This window comes from Sceloporus occidentalis, unplaced genomic scaffold (assembly GCF_023333645.1).
Source record: "Sceloporus occidentalis isolate IW3139 unplaced genomic scaffold, rSceOcc1.0.p SCAF_5, whole genome shotgun sequence".
Classification (NCBI taxonomy): domain Eukaryota; kingdom Metazoa; phylum Chordata; class Lepidosauria; order Squamata; family Phrynosomatidae; genus Sceloporus; species Sceloporus occidentalis.
In genome coordinates, this window is record NW_028316985.1 from 84,047,272 (window position 1) to 84,062,552 (window position 15,281).

General features: G+C 39.2%; 1 protein-coding gene across 2 annotated transcripts in view; it reads right to left on the bottom strand.

The window, feature by feature from the left end:
* Nucleotides 1-1,016: 1,016 nt before the first annotated feature.
* The window catches only part of GSAP (gamma-secretase activating protein), a 64,479-nt gene continuing 50,214 nt past the window's right edge, over nucleotides 1,017-15,281 (bottom strand). The window contains exons 26-31 of one of the 2 annotated variants that reach the window (XM_089524603.1): nucleotides 13,966-14,057; nucleotides 10,728-10,847; nucleotides 5,896-5,957; nucleotides 3,332-3,436; nucleotides 2,989-3,082; nucleotides 1,017-2,352 (exon numbers count right to left, since the gene is read on the bottom strand). In XM_089524603.1, the coding sequence (XP_089380729.1) occupies nucleotides 2,258-2,352; nucleotides 2,989-3,082; nucleotides 3,332-3,436; nucleotides 5,896-5,957; nucleotides 10,728-10,847; nucleotides 13,966-14,057 (568 nt within the window). In that variant the 3' untranslated portion in view covers nucleotides 1,017-2,257. The other variant, XM_089524604.1, reaches the window with a different exon arrangement.

Consider the following 15,281-nt stretch of genomic DNA (forward strand, 5'->3'; position numbering starts at 1 on the left):
CTGACCTATACTAGGCTGAGCTATATACCATCACCTGAGACTTACTGAATGCCTATGAAGCCATACAAACACCCCACACATAGCAAAGTGTCTACCTATGTCCCCAACAGAGTGCCAGCAGTAAGCTGGTATCCTATTAGTCAGAATGTTGTAAGGTAGACTTAGAAACTCTTAACTGTTAAATATTTACATTTATGATCATGGCATCATTGCCATAATTGCAAGTGCCCCTAAAATCTAGTTTAAGAATTAGGCAGCCATACCAAGCAGAGGAGGATATTGAAGGATGGAGAAGCTGAGGTGTGACGAGGAGCTGTGACAGGACCCCACAGGAGTCCCTGCTTCTGCTCATTACACCACAGCTTGTTGGTGGAAGGGGGTTGCATGCAGAGACAGCGTGTAGGTAATTTTTTCTATTTGAAATGATGAGTGTGTATGTGTCTTCAAGTTGCCTGTCGACTTTCGGCGACCCCATGAATTTCACAGTTTTCTTAGGCAAGGAATACTCAAGAGGTGGTTGGTCAGTTCCTGGCATTACTTGGCAGATTTCCATCCTAATACTAACCAGGCCTGACCCTGCTTAGCTTCCAAGATCATATGTGAGCTAGTGCATTCAGGGTATCTAAGCCAAGGGTATTTGAAATGACACTCTGGTTTAAAAAGGTCTTCATACATAGGCAGTGCTCAGTTATTAATTATGCCTCAGTTCTAATGAAGCAAGATACTTGCGTATGTGGCATCTAGGCTTCTTCCCCATTTTGTTTACTGCAAGTTACACACTTGGATCCTAGCTTTTGAAGTACAAGTAAAATTACATCAGTTTAATAGTATGCCAGCACACAGGAGGCTAAAAACATTCCTTGCTGGAGTCCAGCTTTTCTATTGTTACAGATCACAGCTAAGAAAACAAAATGGGGTAGTCTAGTGCTGCATAAACACAGGTGAGAAAAGAAGGCAAGACCTAGTTTGTAAGTAGTAACATATACTCACTTTTACACTTAAATTTACAACTAGAATTAGTAAGCACTTTTAATGTAAAGTGGATTGTAAATTGTGTTGATCTCAATGGAAGGAATTAAGGCAAACTGTTTCCTTCTCCCATCAATTGGATTTAATAGTGTTTTCACAGTCATTCCCACTGGAGGTTACAAGGCAGAATATTGAAATAAATATGACAAAACAGAACATTAGCTCCCTTTTGTAGCAGTTATATATATTTACAAAATACACACAAGAAATCTATTTTAAAGACCTGTCCTTCCAGGTATTATTTAGACTACAACTCCATCAGCCCAAGGCAGCACAGTCTATGGTGAAGGATGTCACAGGAGTCAGAGTCTAACCAAATGGAGAGGTCTACGTACATCCTACCTGTTTTACACAGATTTTAGATCCACTGTAACATTCATTTCCAAAACAATATATTTGTTTCTATCATTTATACAAATATACTTGACTTGTCAACTGCCCATTGTACAATAGCTGCCAGTTTCTTCTTACCCCATTAATGGAATTGTTCTTTTCATCCTTCACTCCATACTTTTGAGTTCATAATGGTAAGAATCAGAATTAAAAAACCAGTTAAAGGAGGCAAACTGATAATGATTTGGTAATGAATAATTTGGAAATTGCTGGTAGCTACCTGAGTATTACTCTTTTGGTGGCCCAAGAAAATCCACAATAGAGCCGATTAAATAATAGTCATTATGTAGAACTATCTTTAAAGAACAAGCAGACATTTTGGTATGTCTTCTGAAAGAGAAACATAGGAATCCTATATGACTATTGGATACTGTATATCACAATACCAGCATTGCTACCTAATGAATTCTGGCATGACTCCCCAAACCCCACTCACTGGTAAGTAGCCACTAATATCAACAGGGGCCCATTCCTGTCGATCAAGAAGCAGCTGCCTGAAGGACCCGTTGCAAATCCTCCTTGCACTGGAGATTGTTCACGCAATGTGGGGTGGGAATGTCACAGCTGCTTCTTGATGGACAAGAGATTTTCAGGGCCCCTATGTACACTAGGGGCCATATTTTGCTATTTTTACATAGAGAGCGTAAATATGTAGCAGTTGTGAATTTGTAACTGTAGCTTATGCATTCACAATTGCACAACAGAATTCCTGCCACAATCTTTACCGTTCCATACCATGGTAGTAAACACATGTATTCTCTTTAATTTTGACATTTACTTTTAGGCTTGTTGGATGGGAAAACTGATGTGGTGCCCATTTTATTTTCAGTAAATATTACTGAAGACCCAACAGCATTGTAGTGTGCTTCAGTGCCAACTCTTCAACAGATCTTGCATTCATGTTCTCTTGTTCCATAGATGCTGTCCATCCTAGGAAAAACCACATAGAACCTAAGGAGCTTTTGATAATGCATTGTATCTAAATTTGTTATGAATAAGTCATACTTGTAAAAAAACAATATGATTGTCTAAGGTGGCAGTAAATAGCTTCTCTGAACTAAGGAACAGTGAAAGGCCACTGCTTTCAAGCTAGCTTTCTAGCTTTTTACATGCATTTCATGCCCTTCCAAGGACAACATAAGAATGTATATTTACCTCCTACAGTGGCCACCCAGTAGTCTACTTAGGTAATTAAGGGCACCACAGCTACTGAACAACAATCTTCTGTAGTGTTGTTCAGCTTCCACCATACATGTTAAGCAGATGATACAGCTCATTCTCACAGCAGGAAACACAATTGAATTCTTATATTAATGAAGGAAACTTCATATGTGACCAATGTTGCATGGAATGAACTTTTAAATGGCTACCACATGTCATCTGTCAGGTTCAAAGTGAAGCAGATAAGGATGTATTTTAAAGCATTTTATAAGCATAAAACAAGTGTCAAAAAAAAAAAAATAACAGTCATTTGGCTATTCTTTCTTCCAGTCAAGCTCTCTATAACCTCAGGATGAGGTATCTTTCTAAACTAACAAAGAATGAAGCTAGAGACTGCAGAAATACCTTGGTGCTCTGCCTCTGCTAACATATTGATCAAATAGTTGAGTGGAAGAAACTCAATTCGAGCTGACAGTCCATCCATCACTAGCATTCTCTGCTGTAAAAGAAAATTACACTTTAGATTCAAGTATTGTTTTTTTTAATTCTGTTATGAACAGCAGAGTACTTGCAGTCTTCTTCTCCTATGCCACAGTAATTCTGAAAACTACTCTCCTATTATTGATACTTGTGATTTTGATGCTGCACTGCCATTCAAATAAAAGGATACTTAAAAGGTACCCACATGGCTAGGAATTACTAGGAAAGCAGCCTGTCCTTTATTGCCAATATGATATTTTACTCTTACCTGTTTGTTTCCACATTTCTCAAGCAAGAGCTTAACATAGTTCCTTGCAACAGCATTAGAGCAAACAGGATGGCTCCATGTGTGACATATTTTGTGACCAATTGCCTGTATGACAAAAAAAACAACAACCCCCAAACATATTAAAGCCTTGAAATATTAATAGAAAATATTGGTATTAGATCTGTTTCAGATATAGAATGCATGTGCAAGGGTAGATAGGGCTCTTTTAGCAAGTGGGCTCCTTTCTCCTGGCACAGCAAAAATCTAGCTTGTATAATGTAACAAATCTAAGGCATTCTTTATATTTGTGAATTTTTCAGTTAGTGTCCAAAATGTCAGATGCAGCACACCAGAGCATCTGGTACTGCTTTCTAAGCCCCGCTGAATTCACATAAACCTTTGCTAAGTTGATGTGCCTTTCTTGTTACTCTTTGCATGGCTTGTTTCCTTGCAATCCACCAATGAAAGCATCAGAACAATCTCTTGCTGGTTACATCAACATAAAAGTGTTTTAAAAATAGTAAAATTACTAAATCAACTAATCTAGCTGGTGGAAAAATAGCAAAATAACTAAAGAAAAAATGGCAAAGAATAAAAGTGAGAAATTTGTTTTCTGAATTAACAGTGAAAAGAGTAAAATAATACTGATTTCAGCTATAAGACCTAAATTAAAATTTAATTGAAGAATCCTAATCTTAAAGATCAGAAGATTTAAGATACAATACTATGGCTGTTGAAGAAAGATTATTTAGTTGACTCCCTCCAATGAAATGTAGCAAGACAGAGCCAGCTTTGTTTTTCAGTGCCACCAAATAAAGAACCCTTCTCTATAAGAAAGTTCAACTGGTCCTTGTTTCTTGAAATAGACACAGTAACCTATAAGGAAGAAGGCAAGATTCAGCACCAGGTTTCACAGGGTCATAATGAACAGTGCGTCTTATGCTCTCTGATGTGGGGGACCAGTAGGTCCCCCACGCCACATGCTAGGAACCAGCACAGTATTTATACCCATTGAATACAATACTTTCTTTCTTTCTTTCTTTCTTTCTTTCTTTCATGGAAACATGTTGTCAAACAGCAGCCCAAAGCATGTGGACTAGCATTGGTTCATGGACCACAACTTTGTATAGTGCTGATGTAGGGTACTCACCATTTCATCTGCCTGCGGTTTATATGAATGAATCATAATGTCCCAGAAAGAGATCTAATTGTTGGGCTGAGCCTTAGCAATAGCAGCATCATGTAGAAAGTCTTAAGAATCCCTCATTCATCTCTTTACCAAGGAGAGAGGAATGTGTAGGACCGTGAGCTCTACAACATCACCTTTTCTCCCTGACAGCACTGGTATAGCATAGCAACTGCTCCTGTCATTGTAGGGATAATTATGTAATAAATTTTTGCAACCCACTTTTGGCAATAAGCCGCTTACTCCAAGAAAGCTAAATTCTGCAACTTGCAGATGCATATTCATATTTACATGTATGCTTTCTCTGCTCTTGGGAAACATTTGCAAAGCACTGTGCAAATACTCCCCCTTTTTGATTACCGTGTATACTCGGCTATAAGTTGACCTCATGCATAAGTTGAGGTCAGCTTTTGGGGCCAAAATTATGGGTATTGGTATGACCTGTGGGTAAGTCGAGGGTCAGACTTCAGGAGGCAGCCCATCTGGGGAGAGGTTGCAGGGCAATCGGCCATTCTTCCCAGCCTGTCCCCAACTGGGCGATCAATTAGGAGAAAGTGAAGTGTTTCATTCTGTCTGTGAAAGTCCAGCTTCCTAGAAAATAAATGCTAAGCAACTTTAAAGAGCAGCTCTCCTTATTGCTAGTTCTCAGGAACCAATGTAATGGATGTTATTGTCTCCCGCACGGCCTCCTCAAAACATAAAACATTTTATGTTAAAAGGGATTCTTTAAAACACCACAACAATTTTTCATATGTTTATATTAATTCATGTTTTTATGATCTGCGTGACGCACAGAAAGGCAGGGTAGAAACGTTCAAACGAAACTGCATAGACCAAGTTGGGCAAAATGTGGCCCTACAGACGTTGCAGAAACTAGAACACCAAGCTTTCCTCACTACTGGCTCTGTTACACAGGGTTGATGTGAATTGCAGCTCTCTCTCTGCAGCTCCCCCTGACCTATGTCCCCAATCTCTAGCTAAATAACAGGCATCCTGAGGGCTTTATATCTGATCCCCAATCAGAACCAGATTGGCACCAAAGATTTTGCTCACTGACACACAGGACTAGACAGCACTCTTTCCTGGCAGAGCAGACCAGCAAATCAGGATGTTAATGTTACTTGGAGCAAAAAGTGTAGATGGAAGAGACTCCCCACTCCACCCTCAGGCAAGACAATATAGCCAGCTCCAGTTTCACTGTTTAAGGGAGTGTTGATTCATGGGCCAAATATCATTCCATTTTGTATCCCCCATAAGCCAATTTCCAGGGTTTGCCTGCATCAGAGGGAGTGAATGGCTTTGACTCACTGTATCTATAGCAGTAAAAATAAATTCCCTGCACAGAGATCCAAGACACATACGCACGCATTGGAGTTACCTCAGGAAGCCTTGTGAGGATACTCAGCTTGAGTTTTTCATTTTTTTCAGTGTTATCTAGCTCTATATAAAAGAAAAGAAAAAGAGATGGCACAAAGTTTGCTTAACATCCTTACTCAGCTTAATTTACTACAATCACCATTCACATTTCACACAATCTGTTTCCCTTATGCACACTCCTACCACTCATCCTGGGTTCCAAATTATTTTTTATTAACTCTTCATGTCAACAGGAAGGCAGTAATAATAGGCAGACACCATATGCATTGCCAGTTAATAATCTGAGGCCAAAATAAAAAGGGTGGTGGAGGAGGCATGAAGCCTTGAAATAAATGCAATTTCCTCTCTTATCCAACCATAACTAGGGCTTCCCTCGTTGTGTGTTAGAATTCCTTTTCATTAACAGCTACATGCTATGCAGGAGTTCAACAAGTAAAACTTTCTCCAGCACCAAAATGCACCATTAGGTGAAGTTGTACCTATTGAATTTCTCTCTCTCTCTCCCTCTCTCTCTCTCATACACACACAAAATCTTCTGTCAACCTTAGTTTCTCCCAACCCTGAACAACACTGTATAATAATATAGAATCACAGAATCATAGACTTGGAAGAGACCTCAATGGCCATCTAGTCCAACTCCCTGCCATGCAGGAACTCACAATCAAAGCACCCCCGACAGATGGCCATCCAGCCTCTGTTTAAAAACCTCCAAAGAAGGAGACTCCACCACACTTTGAGGGAGTGTGTTCCACTATCAAACAGCTCTTACTGTCAGGAAGTTTCTCCTAATGTTGAAGTGGAATCTCTTTTCCTGTATCTTGCATCCATTATTCCTTGTCCTATTCTCTGGAGCAGCAGAAAACAAGCTTTCTCCATCTTCAGTTATGACACCCCTTCAAATACTTAAACATATCACCTCTTAATCTTCTGTCATATCACCTCTTAACTATCTTTTTTCCAGGCTAAACATACCCAGCTCCCTAAGTCTCCCCACATAGGGCATGGTTTCCAGATCTTTCACCATTTTGGTCATCCTCCTTTGGACACGTTCTAGTTTATCAATATCCTTTCTGAATTGTGGTGCCCAGAACTGGATACAGCTGTGGTATTCAAAATTTTTACCCTTGGGATCTCCAGTTTACAGCTATATGCGGATGTTGCACCCCGCCCCCTCCCATGCATTATATGAATAAAAATATTTTGTTTATTTAGTGGGTTTATTTTCATTTGAACACTCATGTATCTTCATATTTTAACATTCTAATGGGAACAGTTTTATTTAAGTAAATTCAATGTTTAATTCAATACATGTGTAAATTTTCCACATTAAAAAGTATGAGAAGAAGAGGAGGAAGAGGGGATCAGAGTGTCCAAGTCTTGCATGCCCCCCCCCGAGCAACTCTCACCCCCTCCCCCTCAGTTTGAGAACCACTGGGATACAGTATTCCAAGTGAGGTCTAAATGAGACAGAATAGTATGATGCTATTGCTTCCCTGGATCTGTACTCCTACAGATGCAGACTAGAATTACATTGGCTTTTTTAGCTGTGACATCACACTGTAGACTCATATTCAGCTTGTGGTCCACTAAGACTCCTATATCCATTTTCCATGTACTACTGTTGTCAAGCCAGAAGTCACCCATCCTATATCTATGCATTTCAGTTTTCCTCCATAAGTGTAGCATTGTGCCTTACATTTTTCCTGGTTGAAATTCATTTTGTTAGTTTTGGCCCAGTTCTCTGATCAGTTAAGGTCATTTTGAATTCTGATCCTGTCCTTTGGGGTATTGGCTACCCCTCCTAATTTGGTGTCATCTTCACATTTAATAAGCATGCCCTCTATTCCATCATCCAAGTCATTTATAAAGATGTTGAATAGCACCGGGCTCAGAAGAAAATCCTATGGCACCCCACTAGTCACATCTCTCCACAATGAAGAGCCATTGGAGAGCACCCTTTGGGTTCAGTCAGTCAACCAATTACAAAACCACCTAACAGTAGCATTGTTTAGCCCACATTTTAGTAGCTTATTTGCAAGAAGATCATATCATGAGGGATCTTGCTGAAGGCCTTACTGAAATCAGGATAATTAGATCCACAGCATTCCCTTCATCTATCAAGCTTGTGACTCTATTTTTTAAAAAAGGTAAGATTAGTCTGGCATGATTTGTTTTTGAGAAACCCATATTGACTTTTAGTGATCTCGGCATTCTATTCCTAGTGCAGTCTGTCTGTTTCATGATCTGACTGGGCAGTAAGTATTTTTGGATCCTCTTCCCCGTCCCCCCTTTTTGAAGATGGGGACAACATTTATCCTCTTCCCATCTGCTGAGATTGCTCCTGTTCTCCAGGAATTCTCAAAGATCACTGCCAATAGTTATAAGATTATTTCTGCCTATTTTCCTTTCTCTCTTAGAAATAAGAGGTAAAACAGGTGTCATAGCAAGTATCGCCAGAAAGAATCTCCTAATTCATTTCATGAAAGTTTATATGCTGTTATTTAAGTTCTCAATAGTTTACAGCAGTGCTTCTCAGGGTCTCTGACATGGAAAACCTCCTCTCCTCCCTTCCGTAATGTGCCAGGAACTGATACCATATTTGTGCCCATTGGCTAAAATAGTTTCTTTCTTTCTTTCTTTCTTTCTTTAAAATTCCCCATGAACCAGTGGCTAATGGTTAGTGGACCACCACTGGGAGTAACACTTGTTTACAGCATAACACCATTAAATGAGATCTGATTATAAAATAAGACAATGATCCATTTTATCAGTTAAATTTTGTTGCAATTATGCCATTCATATACATTCTTCTCTTGTTATGCACATACATGTAACATTAACACATTAATGAATTGAACTTATGGCTAAAAAGACATCTGAAAATTACTTAAATGAACAAGAATTCTAGTAATTAATATACAGGTTCTGTTTATCTGGAATTTTTCCTTTTTGTCTTTCTTCATGAAATTTAACCAGCTGTTACTTTCCAGTCACAGAAACATGTTAAACAAAAATACTACTTTGGCATTTCTTGGTATATTTTGGCATTGCAGAAACATGCACAACTATTATACTGTATGATAATACCTGTGGATAAGTTGGAGGCAAAACTTAGGACCATGGAACAAGGGATGTAAAGGGCAACGGGAAGGAAAATATGATGCCAAAGTACTTATAAAATTCTGGCAGGCATAACTGTTTTTGCTCACCCTAAAGGCTGGATGGATGAGGAAATAGTGGCTGTATGATGTGTGGGAATGGTGACCAGGCTCAGGAAGAGCTAAGAAAGCACACACATCAGAAAGGATATAAAGGCAACTTTTACCAAAAAAGGCAAGACCTTACTTTCTCCCAGGAGAAACTAAAAGAAGCACACTCCACACTCTTGGTGCTCTTTTGAGGGGAAGTGCCAAGCTGCTACTGCCATGACCTTTCCACATCAAGTTTCATTCAGATCCTGACCAGGAATTTTAGTACAATCATGTTCTGTAGTTAGAAAACTGCTTTACACTATTTCCTACAACATTTTAAATTTAGACATGACTGGACAGAATGTGTGGTGTGTGTTTTTTTAATGAAACCTAGCACAACTACATATAAGAACCAAACGTTTTCCCCCCCAGCATATTTCTCAGTTTAGAAGCCTTCATTGCCTAGATCAATTAGAAATTAGTTCAGTGGATGTTTCATAGCGGTAAGAGACTGCCTTAATCCTTAATAAGTTAAGCAAAAACAGCTGAATAAAAGTAAAAGTATAAGAAAGAAGTGCAACATAAACCTATTGCCAAATAGTGTGGTCATGTTAATCACAAATGTGTAACACTGAGTGATGAGTGATGTTTTAGACATGATACAGTGGATCCTTGTTATACGCTGGGGTTTGGTTCCAAGATCCCCTGTGTATAACAAAATCCGTGTATGCTCAAGTCCCATTAAGTATAATGACATAGCAAAATGGTGTCCCTAATAAAAAATGGAACATCAAGGTAAATGTATACTTTTTTGGAACATTTTCAAACTGTGTATGCTTAAATCCGTGTATAAAAAATCCGTGTATAAGAAGGGCCGACTGTATTTCCTTTTGCCCAGATATGAATATCTGCAGTTATGCAGACATAGCAAGCAGAAGCAGAAAATTCAAAATGGTAAATGAAATAAAATGCTCTGAACACAATATGATGCAGGCACAAAGTTCATATTAACTGATTTCAAATCCAGATTTTATCACTGTTTACTGAAATATAGTATCCCCAACTTACCGTAATACAAAGTCTGCTGTGAATTAGATTGTTTGTATTAAAATAAATAAATAAATAAAATCCTTGCTAATTAGAGACCTGATTTAATGCTCTCTCATGTCAGCTCAAACTGCACAATGCCAGCGAATCAGAAGCTGAAATCTCAATAGGCACTCTCTGTCATCAGGAATGATGTTGGCAACCGACACAGGTTATGCATGCTTACTACTTAGCAAACCTGTACCTGGTCTTTCAGGCTCAAATCCATAGGCGTGGAGTCCCTTAGATATTGATTTCCAAAGAACATTTGCCACTTAGGTCCAAAACACACTGCACAAATAAACCGCTTTAACTGCCCTGACTCAATGCTAGGGAATTCTGGAAACTGTAGTTTTGTGAGACATTTAGCCTTCTCCATCAGAGAGCTCTGGTGCCACAATAAAATACAATTCCCAGGATTCCCTAGCACTGAGCCAGGGCAGTTAAAGCAGTCTCAAATTGGTTTATTTCTGTAGTGTGTTTTGGACCTTAGATACTATCTCATTCAGAGCTTCTGCTAGATAATAAGCAGTCTAATGTGCAAAATACATCTTACCTTTCAAAAGCTTTGTAGCACACATCTCAGTTAAATGTAGCACTCCATGGTCAATGTAATGCAAGAGTGTGTGCAGAGGAAGACATCGCACTCCCAGCTCCATAAGTAAAGTGTGAAATCCTGCATTGAGAGAGAGAAGAGATGGAAATCTAATGATGTGAAATGCAATGAAATGCAGCAAAAACTCTTACTAAGGACTAATGATAGCTGTAACTAAGCTGAATCATGAGCTTTTAGGCCAGTGAACAAATTCACAAGGAAATAGGAATCTTCATTAATGGATATTGCTAATAAGATACTCAATAATTATCTTCTTGAAATAGCTTACTGTATATACTCAACAATAAGTCAAGAAATTTTTGCCCCAAAATAGCCTCCAAAATCCTGGATAGACTTATCCATGGGGCAATAGGCCCTTTGACCAAGCCTCTCCCGAGCTGGACTGTCTCCACAAGGGGCAGCCCAGTTAGAGACAGGCTTGCAAGAGCAAGCACTTGCCCTGGAGTCTCTCCCCAGCTGGGCTTCCTCCACGGAGGCAACCCCAGTTGGGGACGGGCTTGAAAGGGCAAGCACTCATCCTGGAGTCTTTCCCTAGCTGGGCTTCCTCCATGAGGGAAAGCACAGTTGGGGACAGGCTAGCAAGGGCAAGCACTCGCCCTGGAGTCTCTCCCCAGCTGAGTTTCCTCCACGGAGGCAAGTCTAGTTGGGGAGAGCCTCGGAATGGTGAGCGATTGCCCTGCAGCCCCTCCCTAGCTGGGCTTCCTCTGCAGGGAAAAGCCCAGCCAGGGACAGGCTTGCAAGGAAGGAAGGGAAGAGGTATGCCCGGGAGGACAGAGGGAGCCATGGCTGGGGCAGAGACAGGCTACCAGGGCAGGTTCAAATCTGCCATGGGTTCCTACTGGGCTGAATCGATTTATTCTCAAATAAATCGATTCAGCCCAAAAAGAAGCAGAAAAACCCAGCTTCTTTTTGATGTGGGTTACATGGGGGGAAATCATGGCCTCTCTTGCCGAATCGGTTCCAAATCGATTCCCAAGTGAGAACCATGGTGGTTGAAACCAGATCGTGAATTGACATGATCCAGTTTAAACCATAGTGGGAATGGGCCCTTAATGTCTCACAAAACAACAGTTCCCAGAATTCCGTAGCATTGACCCATGGCAGTTACAATGATCTCAAACTAGATTATTTCTGCAGTGTGTTTTGGTCCAAGGAGCCAGAAGAACTCTGGATTGAAGCCAAGGACATTTTCAGAGACGAATATAAAAAGATGCTTTTCTGAAGCCCAAAAAGAAAGAGAAACCTCAGTGATGACAGATGAAACTCTTTCAGCAGAAGAAACAAGAAGCAGGAGAAAAAAGAAAAAGGAGACAGACATAGAATCAGAATAAATGTTTAACAGCCTGTGCACAGCAACAGAAAGAACTACTATAATAATGCAGAGAAACAGAAGAGGACAACAACAACAACAACAACAAAGAACAACAGACCTCATCATCAAGATATATGAAGTCAAAGGGAAATTTACACCAAAGGTAAGCATCATATAAGAAAACATACTACATGATCAAGAAGAAATAAAAAGATAATGGAAGCAATAAACTGAAGAACAATATTCAAGAGATAAAAGGATAAAAGATTCCTTCAAAGAAAAACCATTTGAAAACGAAGCCACAGTTTTAGAAAGTGAAGTGGAATGTGCACACACTTGGGAGAAATAAATCCCCAGGAACAGATGGCAGACCAATAGAGTTGTTTCAAGCTCCAAAGAGACAATCCACTCAAATTCCAACTAAAACCTGCCAACAAATATTAGAAAATAAAATAAATAAATCCAATCTACAGATTGGATATGTTCAAGATGCATTCTAATTCCCAAGGAAAAAGGAAACCAGAGATTGCAGTTACCATTGGACTGTTGGATTAATTTTCCATGCAAGCAAAGTGATGCTCAGATGTGCACCTGGTGTTAAATATGTTAGGTATATGCCATTGATTAGCCTTTCAACAAAAGAGTACCAAACAATGAACCATTCTAGTCAGTTAAGAGGTAGCAGTATGACGTTCTCTGTTATTAATGAGACAAAATACTATTCTTTCCATTAAGAGAACTTTTCTAAAAACACGATCACAGAACATATCTTGCACAGAAGGTAACGGCATATCCATCTATCACCAAACATCACCCAAAACAACAATAATTAGGGCCAAAAAGTATGGTTTTTTGGTCATAAAAAAGTGAGCCTAGCTCCCCCACATGTGGTTATGCAACCACTCATCATGGTCTCACAACTTATTAGGTGATTAGCCAAGTTCTTCGGTAAGAACATTCTTAATTGGATTATAAACCAAGCCAAATCCACTGGATCTGATTATAAGCCCCTTGCCGCTTTGGCAGGCAATGCAATAACATGAGATACAAGCTAGCGCTGAGACATTTCTTCAAGGTTTCTGCTTAGAACTGTATAACAACAGAGGTAACATCACAAGGACAATCATTCCTTGCATGGATGGGCCCCTCCAAATCTTCTTTTTGGACCATGTACCACACTTGTTCAGAATACAATTAGTATGTAGTCTAGTAGCTCAGAAAAAACAAAACAAAACAGGCTTTCATGAGTCAAGTATTTCTTCAAAAATGTATTTGGCTCTAAAATGTCAACACTGATTGAAATGATATACCATTCACCATTAGTAAAGATTATGAGAAGTAGTCAAAGATCTACATGTTTTTCATTTGAACAAAAGATGCAGCTAAGGTTTCATTTATACCATGAGTAGTGGAACTTGTGGCTTCAAGTTGCTGTTTGACTCCAATTTCCATCAATCCTGGGATGACAGGAGTTGCAATCCATCATTATCTGGGAAGAAGTCCCCACTGCTAGCACTAAACAAACAACTAATTTACCTTTCTGAGTTACTTATCGAGCATTCTTTCTGTGGAGTCTAGCTTCTTTTATTCTTTTTATTATCACATTTATTATTATTATTTATTATATTTCTGCTCTTCCACCAAATGGATTAGGGCAATGTACACCTCTAATTTTTTTTCACACATAAAATTGATAGTCATAACTCTGTGAGATAAGGTGTGGACTAAAAGAGAAAAAAAACTGGCTTAAGGCCACCCAGCGATCATCACAACTGAGCAGAAAACTGAGACCACATCTCCTTAACCCCAGTCCAACACTATTAACTACTACATAATACTGGCTCTCACTAAATTAATTGAGCCTACCAGGTGGCAAGGGCATACACATTCCATTTGCAGCCTGTAGAATCTGACACATGTTGCGGAACACAGCAATCTCTTCAGAATTTCCTTGTTTTCTGCATGCCAAACAAGAACAGTATATTAAAAAAGAACCTCACTCTTGTTCACAAACCAACATAAGTTCCCATCATGACTTACAGTCCAGTTTCATAAATGATAGCTCCTACAGCTATATACAGCCCCCTTACATTTTGGCTTCAGTGTGGAAAGCTCAATTTGTTTAGCCAGTATTTCCCTTCCCATCTCTAACTAGGATTATCCCAGCTCAATATCATGGTTACTAAACTTCCATTAAACTAGAGTCTTCTGTTTGTTATAAATTGTGGAACTCTGCTAGGACAAATTAGGATCTCCATGTTGGAACCAATCCACATGGAGATGAGGGGTATGGAAAGAATATATGGTCTTAACACTACTTTGTGCATTCATATACCATATCTTATGAAATTGGAAATATTACATCCAAACCAGTCCTTTGACTACTTAAGAATATGCATTACAAATAAAACTTTTGGTGTCCCCAACATATATCACCCTTTTAATAGTATGCCCCAGATCTCAAAAGCTGTATCAAACTGTTAGGTGTAACACAGCAGTACTACTTTAAGTAAGGCAGGGACAGATAAGCTTTCAGCTGGGGAGAGGGAGAGCTACTCAATATAAAGATTGCGTCTCACACAATTGCGTCTCACATGATTAAGAAGTATGGAAGAATCTGGACATGGAGGAAGAGATACAGGCCCAGTTCCTTCGGGCCTAGTCTGAGCTAAGAAGCAGAATCTTCTCTCTAGTCCATCTAGTGCCATCCGGCCACAGAGGGAGAAATGCAGGCCCAGCTCCATTGGGCCTGGTGTAGATTAAGAAGCAGAGCCCTCCCTCCAGTTCATCTGCTTTGGTCTAGGCTTCAGAATGAGATCTGCTGGATCTGATCCTCTTCCCCACCACCATTTCCTTCTCCTTTTATGTCATGTCTTTTTAATTGTAAACCTGAGGGCAAGGAACTGTCAAATTAAAAATAATAACAATTGTACAACCTGCTCTGAGAGCCTTTAGGGCTGAAGGGCGGGATATAAATACCATAAATAAATAAATAAATAAATAAATAAATAAATAAATAAATAAATATATATATATAAAAGAATGGTCTAAAACAGGAGGAAACTAAAAGGATTTTCAGTCCCTTGGAAGATTCACAGTTTAACAACCCTATACGTTTGTCTAATGCATTTTTCTAATGCATTTCATGAATATAGCATATATACCTGACTATTAGTTGACTT